The sequence below is a fragment of the Festucalex cinctus genome, chromosome 2, assembly GCF_051991245.1.
Source record: "Festucalex cinctus isolate MCC-2025b chromosome 2, RoL_Fcin_1.0, whole genome shotgun sequence".
NCBI lineage: Eukaryota > Metazoa > Chordata > Actinopteri > Syngnathiformes > Syngnathidae > Festucalex > Festucalex cinctus.
Window position 1 is genome coordinate 4,047,665 of NC_135412.1, and position 23,005 is coordinate 4,070,669.

Consider the following 23,005-nt stretch of genomic DNA (forward strand, 5'->3'; position numbering starts at 1 on the left):
TCAAAGAATGTCATTCTTTATTAATTTAGCTCGCTTGCTTTGCAATATTTGCATTTCGCATGCATGTACAAAAAGGACATTGTGCTTCCAAGTATATCAAATTCTCAAAATGTCCAATTATAAATTTCTGGGGACCACTTTGGTTTTGTCAGAATGAAACGTAAAAAAAACAAACAAAACAAAAACTGCATACAAAAACCTCTAGCCTACTGTCCAAAAGAATTCTGGAGTGAAAGGTGCTGTTGCAACAGAAATAGAAGCAAATGTGCAACATCCAGAGCACAACAGCGAAGGTACATACATGGCAGCTAGTGTTAGCATGCTAAATCAGGTGGTTTTATGTACCAAAACACATGCACGCGCGCGCACACAGATCCACCAGAAAATAGCAAATTACTATATAGGAATTTATCATTTTACCCTGTTGTAATAATGTTCACAGCTTCTGCAGGTATTGATTTATGAACATCTTCATTTCAAGAGTTGCAGCATTCTGTGTATGAGCATGACACGTTGACCATCAAAAAATGTAAAAAAAAAAAAAAAAAAAAAAAAAAAAGGATCAACATGGTAAAGCAGTTACCCGATATTTTCCCCCCACCGAGCCCCATCATTTAAACTCAACATACTTAAACCCTTCCCCAGCCGAGACTGTCTCATTCAGAACGCACAGATCAAGACCTCCCACTGACTGTAGCACCCCCACAAAAAACAGTAACACAATAAATCCTCAAAAATCTCTGAAAATAAGTTATTATTTCTGTGGTCAAATAAAGTGACTATACTGAACATCTCATATCTGAGATGTGTTTGTGTGTAATATATCACCTGTGTGTTCAAGATATGGAGAATACAAATACGAGGTGGTGGAAAAAAAAAAAAAAAAAAAGCAGTGCTGGCTTCTTCTCCAGAGTACACGACAATAAGCAGTGGAGTCTGCAGCGTGCTAGCCGGTCATGAGGAGCGCTTGCGTCTTGTCGACAGGTAACATAAACTTTGGATGACAAGATCCCTGCGGCCCAAGTGGAATCGCTTTGAGGTGATCCATTTGGCTTGCTTCAGCACCGCCCATCAAAATGGAGGCCAACCACGATGCACAACTGGTGAACGCGGATGAGGTGTTTCTCAGCATGCACTCCGACAGTGAGAGGCGACGACGACAGCCAGGACAAAAGGCAGAGGAAGTGAACTGGCTTTCGGGAGATTCCAATGGCGTTTCGAGCTGTACGGAGCCCACAGAGGTGAGCAGCGAGCCCCACAGACACAATATGGATGTCGGTGGGGTGGCGTGTGGCGAAGCCGCTCCGAGCGCATCGGCGTGCCCGTTCAGACTCTCGTTGGACAGAGTGCAACAGGGGAGCCGCTGGGCTTGAGCGGGGGCGTCGGGGTTCGGGATTGCCGGGGTGACTTGGCCTGGGGGTCTCAACAGGGTCTGGCCGCTTGGACAGAGACTGAGCTGGTGGAGCACAGTGCTTGTGGCAATGAGACCGGCCACACTGGTCAGATACAAAAATCCCAGCATACAGGAAACCTGGGGAGGGGGGTCAAAACAAAACACTATTACATCACCACAGAATGATCATATCTGGAGTGGAGTTACATACTGCATTGTTCTAGTGACACAATTAACAATTTGCATGCATACTGGCAGGGTTAGAATGCACGCCGTTTGCTAACAAATGTTGATTTCCTGTCTTGGTTCATCAGGGTTCATTCAACTTACCGATCACTAAATTCTTCTCAACCTTTGCACACTTTCACCACTTAAAAATCCATTTTCTTGACTGCTTATTCCTCACAAGGGTCACTGGAGCCTATCTCAGCAGTAGGCTGGGTACACCCTGAACTGGTCGCCAGCCAATCGCAGGGCACACAGAGACGAACAACCATCCACACGCACAAGCACACCTAGGGACAATTCCGAGCGCCCAATTAACCTGCCATGCATGTCTTTGGAATGTGGGAGGAGACCGGAGTACCCGGAGAAGACCCACGCGGGCACGGGGAGAACATGCAAACTCCACCCAGGAAGGCCGGAGCCTGGACTCGAACCCGAGTCCTCAGAAATGGGAGGCGGACGTGCTAACCACTCGCCCACCGTGCTGCCTCCACCTAAAAATGCTTAATGAATTTACAAGCCAATCACTTTACAGGATCATCAATTTTGTGCGGTCATGCAAGATAATCAATTTTGATTTGAAAAACATTCATAGGCTTGTGCAATTTTTTTTTTTTGTATTCAAAATAAAACCTGTGGCAATGCTTGTGGTGCACTGATCTGTTTTTAATTTATATTTGTGTTAGCTATATTGTGATAATGATAATCTGGATCGTTTCTGTCACTGTAATTGTGATGTGAAATAATGATTGAGCTTCATCTTCGCCATCATCAGCTTTTTGTATCTCACACAATCGCTGCTAAAAAAGAATGTTACAATTTCCAAACTATGTGAACTTGTGACCACCATCAAGTCCTATATGCTCCTTATGAGACTCCCTGCTCACCTTGATAAAGTGCTGGTAGATGGCTGCAAGTGTTTGGCTCCACGCCGATTGCTCGAGCAGCACGCAGAGGTCAGTGTAGGTAAACCAGCCTCGCGTCATCCCCTGACGCTCAGCAATGCTGAGGACACAAAATCACTTTCGTCACAGGAAAGCCTTTCATTTGCCAAGTGATGCATTTCAACTTGGAGAAAATGCACAGACCTGCTCTCTAATTGGCCCAGTGCATCCAAGAAGTCAGTTGACCCTGTGAAGAGACTCCAGTCCTGCAAGAAGTGACACAAGGATTGGGACAAAGAACGAGCACACACACGTGAACACACACACACAAACTTACAATAGCGTTAAGGAAATTCATTTCCAGCTGATTGACTGTTTCCACATCCAGTTTTCCAGCTGCTCCCCACTCATCGTTGAAGACCTCCTCTTCCTCTCCTTCGTCATACAAGTACTTGCTGGCAACCATCTAACGCAGAGTGGCAGATAAATGTCAAACTTGTCAAAGTAATCATGATAATTGAGAACATAGTCTATTATGTACCAAGACAAAATGACCTAAGAATATACTTACAATAACTGAATTGACATTAGGAAGAATTCAACTTCCATTCATTACATTAATTGAGAATATGCTGAATTCAAGTACATAGTGAAGCAAAGTTAAAACAAGGCAGCAAGACTCTGATGCGAAGAGCTAAAGCAGATGTGCTACATTTCAAGCAGCCAGTACAGATTGCGAAAGAGTCTCCAAGAATCACATAAAAACAACATCCAGAAATTTCCTCTAAGTGGCACATTTGGACCATTTGATTCACATGAAGTGAAAGCAAGAAACAGACAATTAACTCAGTAGCTCCCAAAGACGTATAAATATGTTCTATTTTAAATATTACCAGTGTCCCAAAGACGTATTTATACGTTTTTTTTTTTTTTTTTTTTAAATGCTAGAGCATACAGAAGGCTTTGATGCAGCCTCTGAACTGAAGCTAAAGGTTGAATGCTAATTGCTGCAAAACGGAAACAAATTGAAATAAAACAACGAATTAAAACAAAATCAGTCAAAATCGAGCTTCAGTGAAAATGGCTGGGAATGAATGAGTTAATAAATGACAAATTAATAAATGAATTTGATTAATGTTTTAACAGTGCCCCACCAGTATACAGCACTGTGGCCTTGAGATTGTATACAGTGTACATAGTAATGCAAATATTGTATAGTGTATTATTTTTATATTAAAAATCTAACATGTTGCAGTGCCTTCAGCGAATTGCTTTATTTTTTTAAACATTTATTTTTGCAACTGTTATAATACTAATAATTGTAGTCATGATAATCACTGTCATTTTATTTTTAAATTGTTGTATCTCTAATACATATACACTTGAACAACCTTTGACCCCAGACACATACCATGGAGATCAGGAAGAGGTCAGAGGAGGAGATCTTTTGTAAGTATTCAGGGTTTCTATTTCGGAGCCTTTCAATGTAAACCAGCGCCAGCATCATGGCACACGGTGAAATACAAGCCTCTCTGCAACACAAACAAGCAAAAAAAATAATAATAATAAAAAAGAAAAAAGAAAAAAATAAGGAAAGAATCTCTGTTAACCTGAAATCCTGTTGAGTTTAATTTCTGTGAAAATGCATTATAGAATCGTGCACACCTGGACACATGAACGGCATATTTCTTGTGGAGTTTCCTTATTGGACTTGGTGCTGATTTCTGGAAGATTTCGACGGCGATATCTGAAAGAGATCACAATGAACCATTTGGTGAGTAGTTCAAGTGAAAGATCCACGTTCTGAAAGTAAATCACCTGTCACAGGAGATGAGAGTACTTCAAGTGACACATCGCGATCCAGTCCATAATACAGTCGCTTTCTTACTCGTTCGGACAACCTTTGATGTCCAGGAAGACACTGCAAACGCAACACAGAATGCAGATTACATAAAATGTCATTACGTAGCATTTATTGTCGGAGCAGAGCGCTGTTATTAAATGGTTCAAATAAGCGGCGGGCGAAAGGAAGCCCAGAGTCCGCTCAAATAGCGTACAGTTGAACTTAGCATGGTTAGCACTCGCAGGTTCGAGATAAAACTTTACACAATAACGCCGGAAGCCATTTATTTGACACGTAAAAACACTTTCGACGGTAAGGTAAGCTCCCAACTCATTTGATAAACGAATCCAAACGACACAATTTAAAAAACATACACATTCATGATCTAAACTAGCACGCTAATATATATAGCACCTGGAGTTAGCTTCGCTTCGCTAGTTGTTGGGTTTAGGACAACCTACCGTGAACTCTCGGAAGTCCGAAAATTGAATCGCGGTATCGTTAAATAAAAAGTCAAAATCCATAGCTCTGTTTAGTGACGGTTCAACATTTATCCCCGGCTGACGTTGGTAAGCCAACTGTTTTGGCCTGGTGACCGCCTTAGCTCCTCCAGACACACACGCCCAGCTTGAACTAACAGTGACGTCAGATACTCCTCCTGGTAGGTGTTCTCCCCATGACCGACCAACAGGGGGCGCGCTGAATGGATGCGGTACGCAGTGATGTGCGTGCCATCTGGAATCTGCCATGTTCTGTGCACAGTACTCTGGACCGGTCACACTGTAACTTGTGAATACAATCAAAGCCAATCACAATGCATATATAGACAAATAACGTAACTCATTAGTTGTGAATACACAATCAGTCCACGAGCATTATACACTTATGGAGTTGTTGATATATGATATATGACGTAGGCCTATTATCCTGTATAAATTTTTGGTGGGAAATTTGGTCATTGTGGGCGGTGGGAAGAGTCATGCATGGAATATTAATATTACTAAGACTAAAAGGGAAGTCAGTCAACCCCCAAATTTCCTTTACAATATATTATATGGGACTAGTGTCAAAGTCCAGTCCTTGAGGGCCAGAGTGCTGCATGTTTTAGAGATGTTTCCCTACTCCAACACAGCTGATTCAAATGATCAGCTCATCAGCAAGCTTTTCAGAAGCCTGATGCTGATCCTGATCAGGTGCGCTGGAGTATGGAAACCTCAAAAACATGCAGGACTCCAACCCTTGTCGTCGAACAGATTTTTGACACCAGTGTACAATGCAATCTTTGTGAGAGAACGCAAAGTTGTTGTTTTTTCACCGTAGCAACAGCTACACTGGAAAGGAGACAAGTTTATTTGAAACAACAACCTTTACAACAAATACCATATAAACAGTACATTGGAACACATTAGGCATTCTTAAAATGTATTTTAACAGCTATACCAGGCACTTTATCACAAAGCCTCAAACCCAGTGGCACAATGTATGGCTTTATTATCACCTCCATAAAAATATTTGAAAACAGTTATCACCATTATTTCCCTTATTACCTATGACATGTGCGAAAGTATAGTGGGCCCCTGCATAGTTATCCCCGCATATTCAATAATTTTTGGGTTACCTACCAACCTAATGCAAAAGGAAATATAGGCATACATTTTATGCAGATTTTCAATCTGCATGGGGGGCTTTTTCATAAAATTCTGAGAACTGAAACCTGACATTAACGCCATAACTAGTGTTGTGTGATCGCTAGGGCTAGTTAAATTGCACCAGTAAAACACAGAAAAAAAAAGAAGTTTTGTATCACATTCAGAAATGCACACAATTTTAAATAAAAATATAAAAACAGAACGATACATTCTATCAAGTTCAAATAATATCTAAATTCAGGATCATCACATCAACCATCCAACCAAGGAACATTCAATGGCCATGGTGGTCTGAGGGAGTGGAAGGTGGCTGCAGTTTCTCGGACTTGCAGTCTTTGGCTTCGGTGTCTGATGAGGAATCAGAGTCCTGAGCCTGCTGTTGATTTGCCCACATGTCTGCATACAGGCCTTGCTTTTCCAGGAGCTCCTCATGTCTTCAATAGAACGATAGTGACTTTATTACTATGTCGTTAAATATGAGAAAGTTTCCTATTAATGGAAAACAGCTCTTACCGTCCTTGCTCAGCAATCCGACCCTCGCTGATGACAAGAATCTGGTCTGCGCCAATGATTGTAGACAACCTATGAGCAGAGTTTATTAGCGAAAATAAAAGTCAATTGAAGACCTGTGAAGCGATCGTTTTACCTGTGCGCTACAACAATTGTCGTACGATTAGCACACACTTTGGCTAGTGAGGCCTGGATGTTGCGTTCTGTTTGGGTATCGAGCGCTGATGTGGCCTGTAAGAGACACCACGCCTGATCAGATCGGAAATACTGTAGACTTTGGACTTGGGTAAGCTGGGTGGCAAAATGAAAAGCCATGCTGTAATCGTCTCACCTCATCTAGAAGGATAATATGTGGCGCCTTGAGGATGGTCCGAGCTATCGCCACTCTCTGTTTCTCTCCTCCACTCAACTTTAGGCCTCTTTCCCCCACTTGAGTTTCATAACCTACCATAGACAAATATTATAACATATTGCACTTTTGTCAACCCGAATGACAAATCAGAGCTGACAAATTCTCATTTATCACTGCATCAATCACCTTCAGGGAATGCTATGATTCTGTCATGGATATCACCAGCTATAGCAGCCTCTTCCACCTCCTGGTTGCTTGCAGTGACGCGACCGTAGCGGATGTTCTCCAGGATGGTGTCGTTGAACAGCACCGTGTCTTGGGGGACCACTCCAATGTGCGCTCGCAGAGATTTCTGTGTTAACTGAACACGATCAAAAGTGTATGTCACTTGCTCGCCTCCTGCTTTTATCCTGTGCTGGAATTATTGCAGAAACGCACACCCTTAACTCATTTGCTCCCAATAATGTATAAATACGTTGTTTTTTTTTTAATGTTCTAAGTGTCCCAAAGACGTATTTATACGTTTTTTGTATTTTTTTTATGCTAGAGCATACAGAAATAATTGAAGCATATTTATTTAGTTTGACCTTATTACAATTATGTATTTAATGTCATTTGACTGCATTGATCTTTCATTTATTTTTATGTTTATTTTTGTTGTTTAGTGTATGTATGTGAGAGTAGGTGTGTATATGTCTATATGTTTATTAGAAATGATTGTAATGAATGTGAAAAGACCCCAGGAAGATTAGCTCCTGAGATGTCAGGAGCTAATGGGGCTCTTCTTAATAAACGAAACGAAATGAAACAGATGGCTTTGATGCAGCCTCTCAACTGCAAAGAACGGTTGCAGAAATGGTAGTTATTACACAAACGGCCAGCAGGTGGCAGCAGAGCAAAGGAGATCAACCAGGGCCATCTAGAAAAAAAGTTAAATTACTTATAATTTTAAATAGATTTGTGAAAACTGATGAAACTTAGCTCTCTTCTAATGCTAATTGCTGCAAAACGGAAACAGATAGAAACATACTTTTTTCCCTGATGAAAGAAGAGACTTTAATCTTTCTTTTGATAGGTTCCATGTTTTTATAGCAATCGAACACAATATTCTATGGCCCTTGCAAAATCAGTCAAAATCCAGTAAAACAGCCGGGAGCGAATGGGATTGTTTCTGTGAAAATGGCTGGGAGTCAAAGAGTTAAACATACTCACTTTGGATATGTCCTGACCATCTATGCGAATGCAACCCCCCTTAACGTCATAGAAGCGGAAGAGGAGTCGGATGATGGTACTCTTCCCGGACCCTGATGGTCCTACCTATGGAAAAGGTCTATAAAAATCATCTTTCATTTGGCATTAAAATAGTTTCACACAGGTTTTGACATACCAGGGCCACAGTATGTCCAGGTAGTACTGTAAAGGAGACATCCTTGAGAACCTCCTTTCTATAAAACGAGGGTGAAACACTGAGTGGAACTGCCCGTTCATCATGTTTCAATGAGAAAGCAATGGAGAACTCACCCATTTGTGTAACTGAAGTAAACATTTTCAAATTCTACTTTTCCTAGCTTGTAGTGAAAATTCACAGCATTTATAGCATCTCTCACCTGTGTAAATAAAAAAAATAAAAATAAAAAAGTTTTAGGAAAGTGTGAACAACAGATATTGGAGCACCTGTGAGATTCAAATGTACCTCCTCCTCCTCCTCAAAAAGCTTGATCATGCTTTCCATGTCAATGAATGAGTTTTGGATCATTCTAAAATGTTTAAAAAAAAAAAAAAAAAAAAAAAAAAAAGCATTGAAAACAGCAATTATTATCTAACTAACTAAAGCACATGAGGAGTTGCATGTCCTTACCTGTAGTAGGTACCAAACCAGTTGAGAGGAGTATACAGTTGGATGATATACGTTCCAAACAGAACAAAATCACCAACCTGGAATAACAAACACATGGAACATTTTAAGCAGGCACTGCTATGACATTTATTCAGAAAAACAAACAAACAATTTCACGTGCATATCAGCACCTGGAACTTTCCTTCAGTCACAAAATAGGCACAGAGCAGGGAGCCGGCCAGCAGACCTCCTCCAATGATCACGTTTTGGGTTTGGTTGAGGAGGGCCAAGGAGGCCTGCGTCTTCCACTCGGATGACTGCAATGGAAAGACGCCACAACCATTAGACACACTGACTACATTATTTACATTAACCGGTCTACTGTCCTGAAATCGTTCTTTTTCACATTTTTACATGGGCCAAACTATATGTACCTCTCTGCTATGCTAAACTATGAAGGAACAAGAGTGCCAAAATGAAAACAATATATACATTTAAATAAATGTATGAATAAATATTGAAATAATAAAATAAATACTGAAATAATGACAAAATGCATTACATTTAATTTTGGCACTCTTGGACCGCCTCTGTCTTAGAGTACTTTTTGCACTCTAAGACAGAAAATGAACAAATGCCCCTGATGTGCCAACTTTTGACACAACTACAAAGGCGTCGTAATGGTTGAACACCGATCAAAAGTCCAGATGAGCATGATAAGAGTGCAAACATCCAACAATCCAAACATCCTGATGGATTGCGATGGCGGTAGTTGAAGACAAAGTCTCCACTGTGCAGGGTGTGACTTTAAAGGGATACTTCACTTATTTAGCCCATTATAGCAATTAAAAAGTTCATATTTTGCCTATAATAAATTTGATACTTTCATTATTTTTCACGTACAATTAGTACCCTTAAAAACACATTTTGCAACTTGCTGCCGACTGAAAATGACATCACAAGGGCTCAGGTAACCAATCACAGCTCACAAAGGTTTGGTCATGTGACATTCACAAGCTGAGCTGTGATTGGTTACCTGAGCCCTTGTGATGTCATTTTCAGTCGATAGCAAGTTGCAAAATGTGTTTTTAAAAAGGTATTAATTGTACATGAAAAATTATGAAAATATAAATTTATTATAGGCAAAATATTAATGTTTGACTGCCAAAAATGGCTAAATAAGTAAAGTATCTCTTTAATGTATTCGGCTACGAGGTTCTTGACTTAAAATTGTGCATGTGCATTATTACTTGACCAAATGAAGTTTGCTTGTTAATGAAAGGCATTTGAGGACATTTGTTTGATGTTGTTCTTTTAATTGACAAAATTCCCTCACATTATTTTAAATATAAATAAATATAAATATATAAAAATATATATATATATATATATATATATATTAGGGGTGTGAATTGCCTAGTACCTGACGATTCGATTCGTATCACGATTCATAGGTCACGATTCGATTCAATACCGATTAATCCCGAAATGAATTTATAAGTCGATTGTTGCGATTTTTTTTTATTTAAATTTTGAAAATCCTAATCAGTAAATTTGTACAGTGTAAGATTTGTATGAAAATGTATCATTTATTTATCTGAAACTTCAATCTTATAAAGGTTGTAATCTGTTTCATGTTTGAACAGCATTAAAATAAAATATTAAGGCATAATGTGCCATTAATATAACATTCTTCCATGCTTAAGTTGTGAACCCTAAGACGCTTTGGTGAATATTTTTCCATCAAAAATGGATATTTAAAAATCGATTCGGCTGCCTATTGAATCGATTCGAGAATTGCGCGATGTAATATCGCGATATATTGCCGAATCGATTTTTTTTAACACCCCTAATATATATATATATATATATATATATATATATATATATATATATATATATATATATATATATATGTTTGTTTTGTTTTTTTATCTCAATGCTAATAGGAAAAAAAATGGACAGCTGTTCGACAAGTGGATTTGATCAGTCATTACTGTAATTTCTCAAGGAAATTATGCTCTAAAATGTAATACGCTCCCCCAAAACTCACCCTTCAAAAACGGTTGTTTTTCTGTACTTATGTATTTTGTGCTCCCCCAATTTGCTGGTATTCATGTTCAAAAATGTAACTATTAACTATTTCTTTACAAAACATGACATCCGGTAAGACTTTTCAACCATTTACTTGTTTTACTTATGGTGAGTGGTGAAAATGATAGCTGCCTTCATAGTGAAATTGCTGGAAATTACGGTATATCACAGTTTAAAACAGTCATGGTGCTGTCATCAGTAGACATAGCCTACCTGGTATTTCAAGATGGCGTCTTCAAAGCGACTGACTTCATAGTTCTCTGCATTGTAGTATTTCACTGTCTCAAAGTTCAGCAAGGAGTCAACGGCCTTAGTCTTGGCAATATTGTCCTGCTGATTCATGTCCCGTCTATACTTGGTCCTCCACTCTGTGATAATGATGGTCAAAGCTGGTAGACAGAGACAGAATTTTATTTTTATTTTTACTGGCAGTAACAGCTGAGAAAAATAAAGGATTTCTGAAGCACAGCTGATGTTACTCACTGAGGTAGAGGGTCATGCATACAAAGACAATGAGGCCGAACCACGCGTTGAAATAGGTGATGAAGTAAATGATGGATATGACAATGTCAGCAATTGTTGGGACGATGCTGAACACGATATAGCTGTGGAGGGAAACAAATCTTTCAGTCCATTTTCCCTACTTTAGCATCATAACCAACCAACCAAACCTTGTGACCACAATGTTGGAACTTGTAAAAAAGGGACCATCAAAACTTGAATGTGTCTGGTGAATGACGAGAGCACGAGGGATGGTGACTGTCCTGTTCGCATTTTGTTTCTTTAGGAAGGCAATGAGGCTTACCTCGCTTTCTTTTTAGTCGTTTCACATTGCTCAGCAGACAGCCAGCCGCCATTCTACATCACTACGCACTGAGGGGGCATATTCACTAAGAATGCGCTGCGTCCGGTAATAGCGCGAAATATTGCACCACAACTGCACCCGCAGTCTGCGCCCAGTTACCCACCTATTCACGAAGGATATTGCTCTGATCATATACCGGCGCAAACACGGCCACAAAACTGACAGCTTGGAGCAAATTTGCACCTGATTTACCACACATGGCAATGGATTTGCGCCAACAACATGGTTGTTATAGTAACAGTTGCGAAAAAGAAGACATTATCAGAACGCGAGGTTGGACCGAGAGTAAACGTTTCGCGCGCCATTAAGCTCTACAGAGCAGAGAGGACGACAACAACGTCATTCATTAATAAAATACAAATTATTGGTGCGATCGTTTTAAAAAAATATATTTTCAGAGGTTGGCGTGGGCGTACAGTATGCATCTGGCACGTAAGAATGATCGTAAAATGCCTCCCCGCCCCCCCGCAGATCAGCCCGGGTTACGTTATGTGTCCTAAACTAACACGGAAAAATTTCTCTCTCTTTCTCTCTCTCTCCACTCTGTGTGATCAGCCGCGCATGTTGTGCCGCAAATGGCATGCACTGCTGTCATGATCCCGGAAATCGAGGTTGCGGCAGGTTAATACACGCTTTCCAAAAACGTTATTTGCGTCACGCAAACTCGGTGTGGCTATTTGCGCTGGCGTTAGTGAATTAGACGCTGCATATCAATGAGTCTCATTTGCATTGGGGTGGGCATATTTTGCATCAAATGTACGCAAATTACCTAATTTACATACGCGCAAACAACACCGGCGCATAGTGGCGCATTCTGGTTGACAGTGCACTTAGTGACGGATTTCCCCATCTGCGCCTGTTTAGTGAATTAGGCGCTCCTGGATTGCTCCATTTTATCGGTTCGCGCGTGAATAGGGCCCTTAATGTGTTGCGACGTAAATAACAATGGCGGTGTACGTCCAAATAAAGTTTCTACGAAATGTATTAAACTGGAAATGATTTTTGAAAAATGAATCTCATAGTTATGTTAGTAAAGAAAGTCTATATAATACATAGAGAGCAAACTTGTCATTCCAGTCGGGGTTTCTTTTAACAACTGTATTTAACATGCAAGTACAAGGCTGAAACTAACAAAACTACATCTGTTTGTTGACTTCATTCACCTGAGCAAGCTGTTGATGGACGAGGTGCCACGGTCGATGCTTCTCAGCACGTCACCTGTTTTGCGGCCCACGTGCCAGCGCAACGAGAGGGCGTGCAGGTGGGCAAACAGGCGTACCTGCACCACCCGGTTGGTGAACTGCTGCACTCGGATCCACAGGAAGGAGCGCAGGTTGCTGACAAAACCCGAGGCGCCTGCAAGAGGAGGTAGGGTATCACTTGCAAAGTGCCTTGTGTGACTCGGGGGTTCCGTATGCACAAATGTGGGCCAGACATTTACACAAGCTTCTTTCAACTCAAAACAGTTCACTGGATGTGATGCGCGTGGAGCCTTTAAGAACTGCTTGATTTGATAAATTTTAGAGGCAAGAGGGAATTTGTGCAATTACTGCTAAATGTGTAAATACAGCCGTTTCTGCAATTGAATATTTTTGTTAAATTTAAATAAAAAAAAAAAAAAAAAAAAAAAAGCGCTTTGTTGTGATACAGATGCTAGCCTGCTTTCAGACTACTGTAGAGTTGAGGTGACCTTGAACCAAGCCAGTAGCTTCCAACCTGACCTCAAGGGGTGTAGGACTGTTTGTGCTAGGGATGTCACAATAAGGGCAATATCGTGATATTAAAACTGCCACAATATTGTCGTCGTCATGTTCACAATATTTAAAAGGAACACATCTGTTAAAAAAAAAAAAAAAAGTCAGGTTGATATCCATTTGTGCAGTTCTAGCACCCTCTAGTGGCTAGTTTATTAGTGCAATTTAATTTTCATGAGGGATGTTTTGGCCTTCTATGTTTAAAATCTATGCTAATTATCAGCTGAAGGGGAACCTAATTTGCTTGTGAAGTGATCAATGTGTGCTTGCATTAGCAAGTAAGTGCCTCAATATTGTTATTAGAGATTGTAGGTGGTTTATATGCATTGCTGTTATGTACAAAAGCACAATATTGTGCTTTTTTTTTAGTATGAGCTCTTTTTTTTGTTTTTTTTTTAACGATATTGTGATCTTTTTTAAATAATCGCCAACACCCCCACAATATTGTGATAATTATTGTATCGTGACCTTCATATCGTGATGTTTGGATATTGTTACATCCCTAGTTTCTGCACCCACTTCTCATTGCAGGCTTGTGTGATTTTGGATCTCGGGATGGTATGCAACTCAACAAATATATACAGCATACAGCAGAGCTGAAACTGAATTTCTCTGAGGGATGACAGTCAGGACTAAACAATACATTAAATTGCATGGTCTTGAATTGTCAACTTTTCACTTTTTACTTGCATCTTTGTTTCACAAAATATTTGTCTCAATGTTTGTGTTCGCTGACATGATTCACAGTGAAGTACAATTGATCAACAGGCTCATAGACAGTCATATAGTTTTATAAATATGGTGCTTTGCATTATCCTTTTCTCGTTTCATATGGGTGCGTCGATGCATGGCTCGGTGTTGAGATTCACAAGGGGAAGATTGTGTGCAGGTGCATACGCTTTCTTAAATGATACTGAAAAGCTAACTCAGCATCCCGTGTGTGAAAAGGTCTGTCATACCTGCCCCCCCGCCCTGCATGAACTTTAGCAGGACATAAACACACACAGTGGTGGTCAGAGTGTTCCAGCTGCTGCCATCAGTCAGTTCATTAACTAAGAGGGGCAAGAAGCGAAGTCATGATTAAAAACATGAAGCATCAGGTGAAGATGAGGCGCTCCGGTTGGTATACTTGCCTATATTTTTGTAGAAAATGGGAACAAAAACATTGATTGCCCTCTCGACTCCCAGCAGCCCCAAACAGAAGAGGACAAGCAGCTGCAGCCAGATGCTGCCCCGAGGCCACATGTAAGGTAACAGCAGCTTGACCTTCTTCGTGAAGCCCTTCCAAGTCGACTGGTTCTCATCTGGTCTGCCCAAGAGGCTCTGAAACGGTGACAAGAAGCCAATCTAAATGACCAAATGGACTGATGTATGGAGGATGTTTTTATTATTATTTTGCACGTCATTACCTGGCCGCTCTGCTCTACATCTCGCTCATCTTCATTTATAAGCAGCATGTATGGTCGTCTCGGCAAGCCTGGGGCCTTAAGACCAACAAAGAAGAGCAGTCCTGTGCCCACATAGCGCATCAGCCATAAGCCAAACTGCACCTGAGGATAGTTAAAACAAACATCAACATGAAAGTAAAACGTGTCGTGACATAAGCCTGTCTGCATGACGCATGCATGTCACTTGAAATGTTTGGAGTGGGAGGGGCAAGATGTGGCCTCTTGTTGACAGTTTTGGGTAGCTGAACGTTAAGACACAGTGACTCAGCAAAAACAGCAAGGGCATGCATTTCAGAGCTGTTCATTAAGTACTTTTTACAATACAGCAAGTCAGGGCGCCGGCAATCTATTTATACAGGAAACAAGACTGACAACATGCACTCCAAGGGAATAACACGCCTATTGTAAATAATCAACCTCTGACCCACTAAACTCTAGAACAAGTACCCACTATTAAATATTAACGCTAACTTGATGCATTGCTCAAAGTATGATATATTTTGAACCACGCCAATCTGAAATAACAATTACACTGCGGTGAGGCTAAAAGTAGAGACTTGCATACACAATTTAAGACAAATACACCGACCAGTGACCACAATCGAAGGTCATTAACTCATTCACTCCCAGCCATTTTCATGTTCTATTGCTATCAAAACATGGAACCTACCAAAAGAAAAATGTGTCTCTTCTTTCATCAGGGAAAAAAAAAAAAGTACGGTATATTTTTTTTTTATCTGTTTTTATGTTTTGTAGCAATTAGCATTAGAATTAGCTAAGTTTCATCATTATTCACAAACCTGTTGAAAATACTGGGGAAAAGAGCTTGTTGCAACATGGACCTGGTTGATCTCTTATACTTTGCTGCCACCTGTTGGCCGTTTTTTTTTTTTTTTTTGTAATAAGTACCATCGCTTTAAGCAACCGCTTCAGGTCAGAAACTGCATCAAAGCCTTCATGCAAAAACTCCAGCATACAAAAACCTAAAAAACGTATAAATACGTTTTTGGGAGTGAATGAGTTAAAGAACTGCAGCAAAGTTGATGTCTTTATCATGATAATTTTAGGTATGCTCAATTATAGTTGACAAGGGTCGGAAAGTTAGGTCGACCATGTTGCATTATACTGACAGCTATTTGTAATAATTGTTCCTGAGAGGGGGCAAAATGTTTCACCCAGCTCTGTATGGTGCACTGCAATTCAATTTGACACTACTAGAAAATTACAACATGCATAAACATTGTTGAATTTGTGCATTAGATTGCGAATTGTTTTTGGTGTGACTTCTGTTGTGCCCAATATTTCAGTGTCTCACACCTGTTGCTGATTGTCTTCCAGGCCCCACCACCAGTGAGGACTGAACCATGAGACAAATGCCAGGTTCTCAGCTACGAACGCCATCGCCCAGAACAGGAGTAGCGCTGCACTGTGGCCCCGTGTTCGATCCATGACCAGGGCCCTCCGCCTCTCCACAGTGAGCAAGGCAATCCCCCAAACCCAGGCTAGGGCAGAGAAGCAGCCGTAGAGCAGCACATAGCCTGGGAGCTCGTCTCCTTGGGTGGCTCGCCACACCATTCCACCCAGAAACTGAACCAAAACAAGGCTGGAAATGACCAGCTGGAGTGTGTAGAGACGGGAACGGGGGATGAACTTCGGCTCCATTGCTGTGCCATACTTTTTGTAAAAGATGAAGTGGATAGTTCCCAGGAAGAAAGAGATGGTGAGCAGGACAGCAGGGGCCAGAGTGAAGTAAAAGCAGGGGGCGATTCCTTCATCCACCCACGTGTGGGAGATGGGAAACCCGGCTTCACAATAGCTGTGTACCAACACCATGACTCCTGTCGAGAAATGCCAGAAAACACAAGAGCGAACATGAGCACCTAATGTTGCTGGTTTTATTTTACAACCACATTACGTCTAAAAATGGTGAAACAACGAGTTATACTGTTACTAAATGTATTAGCTTACCATTAACGATGCACACTCACCTAGTGTCAATAGCAGATGTGCTAGCCTAGTCCGTTCCAAACAACTTGAGCTCGAAGAAAGGCGACCAACATTGGAGCATGGTTGCGTACAAAACTGACTTGTGTTGTGTCTCCCGGTGGTAGCTTCTCGAGCTGTTCGGTGACGTCACGCGTGTTAGACAACACATTCGTTACGAAAACGGCGCACGTCATTTGACGAATTAGCCTTCAGCGCCCCCCAGAGGATATCATCAGAAAAAAATCATCTTGTTCTGTCTTCTGTGGCGGATGGCAACCCATTTGATGATGCATTGTCGCCATCAGCGGGACTGGGGTGTGAAATGCAGGAAAAAAAAAATGGATTTACAGCAAAAACAAAACATCAAAAATAAATTATATCACGCTATGAACACCATAAAATTTGTTAGGACATTCTTTTTCCTGGAGGATATCAACTTTGTTTACCAAGCCTCTTCAGTACATTAACTGAAACCGGCAATAAAAAGTTGTGTTACTTATTTTATTTTGTAGCCAATTCGCCAAATTCAATTAGTTGAAGTGGATTGGCACATGTTGTTTTGTTTCTTGTTGAGCTCAGTGATTGCATTTTCCTGTCGGGCATTTGCCCATTTTGTGTAGATTTCAGACCTGTGTGTCCATTTCTCATAGCCTACTAGTGAATTATGCCATCTCTCCTTTTCCTGTGTCAACCTCCCTTTCGATATTGGAGAAATCATGTCGATCAGTTTCACTTTTATCCCAGTATTCCTGTCATGCAAGGATATGTGCATGCTTTGATAAATGTCATTAGACAAATTTAAATAAATAAATAAAAAATCACTGCTGCTACAGCTTGATGTTGTGTGAAATAGCAGTGCAAACATTTTCACAATAAATTGAGTTTTGCATGACTTTCACATACTGTGAAATGTACTATAGCAATTAATTTCACAGCTGTGATATTACAATGCATTGTTGTAAAAGCACAACTGTATACTGTAACTTCACAGTTACAGTGTAAAAGCAGTACAGTGGCATTACAGTACATTACTGGTGAATTACAACCTTTTCCTGTGCTCTGCAAAATTGTGTGAAAAAGTCTCACATATGCTTGACTATACTGCCATGCAGGGTGCTGCCAGTTCCACTGGGAGAAAATTTGGGTTCTGTGTCTTGCTCAAGGACAGTTCAACATGGTCACTAGAGCTGAGTATTGAACCCACAACCTCCTGGTTGGAAGACAACCACACTACCATTGAGCCATGGCACCCTTTGTGCTCAAGCTACAGCAAGCGAGCAAAAGCTATACGTACCGCCACGTACGCACCAGTTTTGTAATGCCATTTTTTTCCCCAAAAGTTTTTATCTCAACAGTTTAACCTAATTGTATGACTTTCTTCACCTTAAAATTGATGATATTCATTAACGACATAATTTGGATTTCACGTCACAACTCAAATGGGAGCAAAAGATAATATTTTTCCCCTCATTCACTGATCATACTTTTTCCCCGATACAAGGTCTCATGAGCTCTACCGGAAGGGGCTTTGTCGTTGATTTATATTTCATTAATAACACAAGAAAATATGATCGTTGTTACACTTTGGAGGAAGTGCCTTTGTCATCCTCTCAGAGAAAAGGGAAACGGTGTCCTCAGGTTCAGCGCCTAGTTCGGTTACGTCATGTGACTTACCAGGGAATATTTGGATACAAATATGACACTGCAGTAATGCTGTTGAATACTGTGAAATTCTTGCATCTTTTTTTTTTTTTTTTTTTTACTGTGTTAATGTGATATTGTAGACCTTGTTGTAATTTTTTTTTTTTTTTTAATTACTAAATTTTACTGTAAAACAACAGTTAAATGCTGCAAAATCCAAGTATGTTGTAGTTTATAGGATATTCTTTGGGAACTAAGTTGCAACAATTTACTGTAAAATACTGTTATTGATTGTGAAATGCAGTTTCTTGCAAAAAAAAAAAAAAAGGAACTTGAGGGACTTCTGACTTAAGGCTCGGATAACCCATAGTTATCCAAAATTTAGCTAATTACAGAAAATAGACAATCATCGACTCAGACTCACATTCACCCCGACAGACAATTTAGAGCTTTCAATGAACCTACCAGAAAAGTGCTATCTGATGTATCATCATCATCATCATCATCATTATTATTAAGCCTGTTTTTGGAATGTGGGACGAAAGCAGAACAGAAAGCAGGAGAATGTGCAACTAGGTCTATATACCGATATTGAGCATGCACGATGCATGTTTGTAAATTCAAAAATAATAACGAAAACACAAAAAAAATAAAAAAATAAAAAATAAATAAAAAGACATAATGATATTCTTAAAATGTAGCCTGTCCGTGGTCATGGTGGCCCCCGGAGTGATCCTATCCCAACCCACCACAGCCCCCAGGGCTCACGTCATTGAAAGCCCCCCTCCTCGATTGGAATACTTCAGAATAAAAAGGACTGATCCTTGTCAACCATTCTTGAAATTAATTATTTGTACCCCATTAGTTCCTTATCGCTACTAAATCATCACAGCGTGTAATGAAATTCAAACAATATTAATGTCTAAAAACCTGATTTGTGAAACACAAAATGACTGCAATATTGCCACGTGGCCATTAGATGGTGCTAAATACAAGCGCACGGTTGTACCCAAGAATCAGTCAAACAAGCGACCGCCCACAAGCCCGCACAGGCAGGTGCTGAATTATTATTATTATTATTTTTTACACAAGTATAGTAGTAGGCTATTGCTGCAACAGGATAGATGGCACATAATATAAATGCAGTTTCACACAGATAGAAACGGCATCTCAGACTGTAAAGGGAAAAGAGGATTTACAGTTTCCCTGTCATTTAAAACCCAAGTTTCTGTAAAAAAAAAGAGAGAAAAAAAAAAGATGCCTGAAAAGCCAGCTGTCTCATCTGTCCTTTGAACGGGGATTAATGAAAGGCTCAGAAGTAAGTGAGTCTATACCTGCATATGAAAGGAAGGAAATAAAGAGGATCATCTTTTCCTGATGGGAGAGTGCAAAGGATTTGGGAAACACACACACGTGCGCGCGCACACACACACACATGGTGTAAAATCTTACCATTTAGACTAAAGCCATCACAATGGCCACACAGAAGCTGTTAATCTGCTACATTGCCACGGTGCTTTTGTGTGAGTGGAAACGGTCCTTCTGTCCACACCGGCTGGTTGTCACCCGACTCTTTTGTCCCCCTGAAGATGTGACGGCCTGCCCATCACAGCCTTCATCTTCCTCTCCTTTTTGTGAGTCTTTCCGACTTCAGCACACGCTTCGCTCTGAATCTCACACATGAGCGAGGTGGGTTCATTCCGACATTTTCGCTTCCCCTTGTGGCCGAGCGGCACGTATGGATTGTGACGGGCTGGGATGAGGTGACTGTGGACGCCAATCTAATCCTGTGATTTAGCCAGAAAAGAATATCGGTGGTGTTGGGGATGCTGCTTCCAATCTCATTAGCCACAAGGGAGATCAATAAAGCTTTCAGTTACGTTAGATTGGAAGTACTCATGCTAGAAGCTTTGTGAAGTCAGTCCTTGTCATAAGCTCTGTGGCAGGGGACCTTTGCAACCTTTAATACTCAGCCACGATCAATCTATTGTGCGGTCCAAGCTGCACAAGCATGAGAAACAGTAGGCTATGTTAGTCAGGGGCATTATATTCATTTTTTTGTTCCCTCTGTGAGGTTAAAGCGGACACATGTAAACTGTACTTTTTGTCATGGTGTGTGTCTTTAAGTTTTTTGTTTTGGGTTTTACTCTAGAACAGCAACACAGCATTTGTGTGTTTTGGTGATATTGCTTATCGGGAGTTTTTTGTTTCTGTGTCTCATGTTTGTGCATTCCCCCTGTCTGCTTGTAATGTCCTTTTCTCCACCTGGTCACATCAGTTCTGCTCCCTTAACTCATTTACTCCCAAAAAAAACGTATAAATACGTTCTATTTTAAATATTACCATGCTCACAAAGATGTAATTATACTTTTTGGCTTCGATGCAACCTCTGAACTGAAGAGAATGCTTGAAGCAATGGTAGTTATTACAAAAACGGCCAGAAGATGGCAGCAGAGTATAAGAGACCAAAAAGCTCTTTTCCTCACTATTTGAAACGGATTTGTGAATAATGATGAAACTCAGCCATATTATAATGCTAATTGATGCAAAAAGGAAACAGCTAGAAATACACTTTTTTTTTTCCTGATGAAAGAAGAGACTTTAATCTTTCTTTTGGTCGGTTCCATGTTTTTAAAACAAGAGGACACAATATGCCATGGGCCTTTCAAAATCAGTCAAAATCCAGTAAAACCGTGAAAATGTCCTGGGAGTGAATGAGTTAATATCAACCAATCAGCTCCCTCCAGTCGTTTGTGTCTCATAATGCTGTTTGTATTTACATTAGTTCCCAGTTTCCTTTCACTCAGTCTCTGGTCATTGTCAACGGTCCCCTGTGGGGGGGGGGGGGGGGGGGGGGGGAGTCTGTCCCAGTTCCTGCCTTGCAAGGATGTGTGCATTTTATGATAAATGTCATGATATTTTTTTGGGTGGGAGGGGCTAAATAGCTACCACCATAATGGCCATCAATCCCGCATGAGCAGGGACCCAAATGAAAAAAGCAGTTTTAGACCCCTATTTTTTTTTAATAACATGAATGAAATATCAGAACTAACTAATGTTCTTCTTCTTCCACTAAATCAGTGGTCACCAACCCGTCTTTTTTCCTGCCATGGACTGGTTCAAGGCCCACTATTTTTGCTATAATTGTGATATAAAAATGGGGTAATACACGTAATAAATACACGTAATAAACACAGAGGCATATAAATACTTATTAGTCATGTCATTTGTATAATTTGTGTGACATCTAAATATTGTGCATCTCCTTATTATTGTTATTCTGATATTTCAGACTCTGCTTCATCTGTTTCATCTACATCCATTTCACCTGTTGCTTCAACCCGCTTGTCTCGACCTCATTGTCTCAACACCTGTAACCCTCATCTCCTGAATAATAGTGTTGTTCCGATACCGATACTGGTATCGGCAGAGGTGCCGATACTGCATTAAAACAGTGGTTATCGGTATCGGTGACTACTCACAAGTAACATACCGATACCATTAATTCCAACGCGCATGCTTCAAGCAGACCAAGAGAAGCTTATCCATGCTTTTATCTCCAGCAGACTAGATTACTGTAACGGTCTTCTGACTGGACTCTCTCAAAAGAACATGAGACAATTGCAGCTCATTCAGAACGCTGCAGCTCGAGTTCTGACCAAAACAAAAAGATCAGAACATATTACTCCAGTACTTAAGGATTTACACTGGCTCCCTGTCAGCTGTAGAATCGATTTTAAAGTTCTGCTACTCGTCTATAAATCACTAAATGGTTTGGGTCCTGAATATATCCAAGAAATGCTGATTGAGTACAAACCCAGCAGGGCTCTGAGATCTACAGACTCGGGCCAACTAGTGGAACCCAGAGTTGGAAGCAAACATGGTGAAGCTGCATTTAGCTATTATGCTGCACACAGATGGAATAGGCTGCCAACAGAAGTGAAGTCAGCCCCGAGTGTAAACGCTTTTAAATCCAGGTTAAAAACTTTGCTTTTTTCTTATACCTTTGATTAGGGACTTTTAAACAGCTTAAATTAAGTGTTTTTTTTAATTATTATTTTTATTTTTATTTTTATCATTATCATTTTAAACTTCCTTATGTTAAATTTTTTAAAGTTTGTTGAATAATGTTTTAAGATTGTTAGTTTGTAACCTATTTTCATTTATTTTTCTTCCTCTGAATGTTAACTACTGTTTCTTGATGCTTATGTGTTGTCTTTCCTCGTGTAAAGCACATTGAGTTGCCTTGTGTATGAAATGTGCTATACAAATAAACTTGCCTTGCCTTGCCTAATATAGGATTTTGGATGCAGCATCTTGTGTCTTGCTGGTGCACGAATTCACTGGTATGTGACATGTTCACTGCATGCCGATCCTATTGGCCCCTGAATGCTTTGAACCAATAGCAGGACAGCTTTTTCATGCTGAGGAAAATAAACCTTAAGTATCGGTATTGGCCGATACTGCAAAACTGGCTATCGGTATTGGTATCGGGAGCCAAAAAACGGTATCGGAACAACACTA

At 40.3% G+C, this 23,005-nt stretch overlaps 2 protein-coding genes across 2 annotated transcripts; both read right to left on the bottom strand.

The window, feature by feature from the left end:
* On the bottom strand, window positions 1–5,003 carry cnppd1 (cyclin Pas1/PHO80 domain containing 1). Its single transcript, XM_077512340.1, has 8 exons — window positions 4,807–5,003; window positions 4,321–4,423; window positions 4,168–4,249; window positions 3,914–4,034; window positions 2,840–2,968; window positions 2,707–2,768; window positions 2,506–2,623; window positions 1–1,531 (listed from the first exon to the last, which is right to left on the bottom strand). The coding sequence occupies exons 1-8, from the start codon at window positions 4,867–4,869 to the stop codon at window positions 947–949; spliced, it is 1,263 nt and encodes a 420-aa protein (XP_077368466.1). The 5' UTR covers window positions 4,870–5,003; the 3' UTR covers window positions 1–946.
* A 642-nt stretch (window positions 5,004–5,645) lies between these two features.
* On the bottom strand, window positions 5,646–17,051 carry abcb6a (ATP binding cassette subfamily B member 6 (LAN blood group) a). The gene is made up of 19 exons (XM_077512339.1): window positions 16,843–17,051; window positions 16,172–16,692; window positions 14,816–14,956; window positions 14,540–14,729; window positions 14,366–14,458; window positions 12,816–13,008; window positions 11,271–11,392; window positions 11,001–11,176; window positions 8,885–9,010; window positions 8,715–8,791; window positions 8,550–8,613; window positions 8,378–8,463; window positions 8,244–8,301; window positions 8,069–8,173; window positions 7,043–7,217; window positions 6,836–6,948; window positions 6,641–6,735; window positions 6,508–6,576; window positions 5,646–6,428 (listed from the first exon to the last, which is right to left on the bottom strand). The coding sequence occupies exons 2-19, from the start codon at window positions 16,685–16,687 to the stop codon at window positions 6,269–6,271; spliced, it is 2,559 nt and encodes an 852-aa protein (XP_077368465.1). The 5' UTR covers window positions 16,688–16,692; window positions 16,843–17,051; the 3' UTR covers window positions 5,646–6,268.
* Window positions 17,052–23,005: the final 5,954 nt, after the last annotated feature.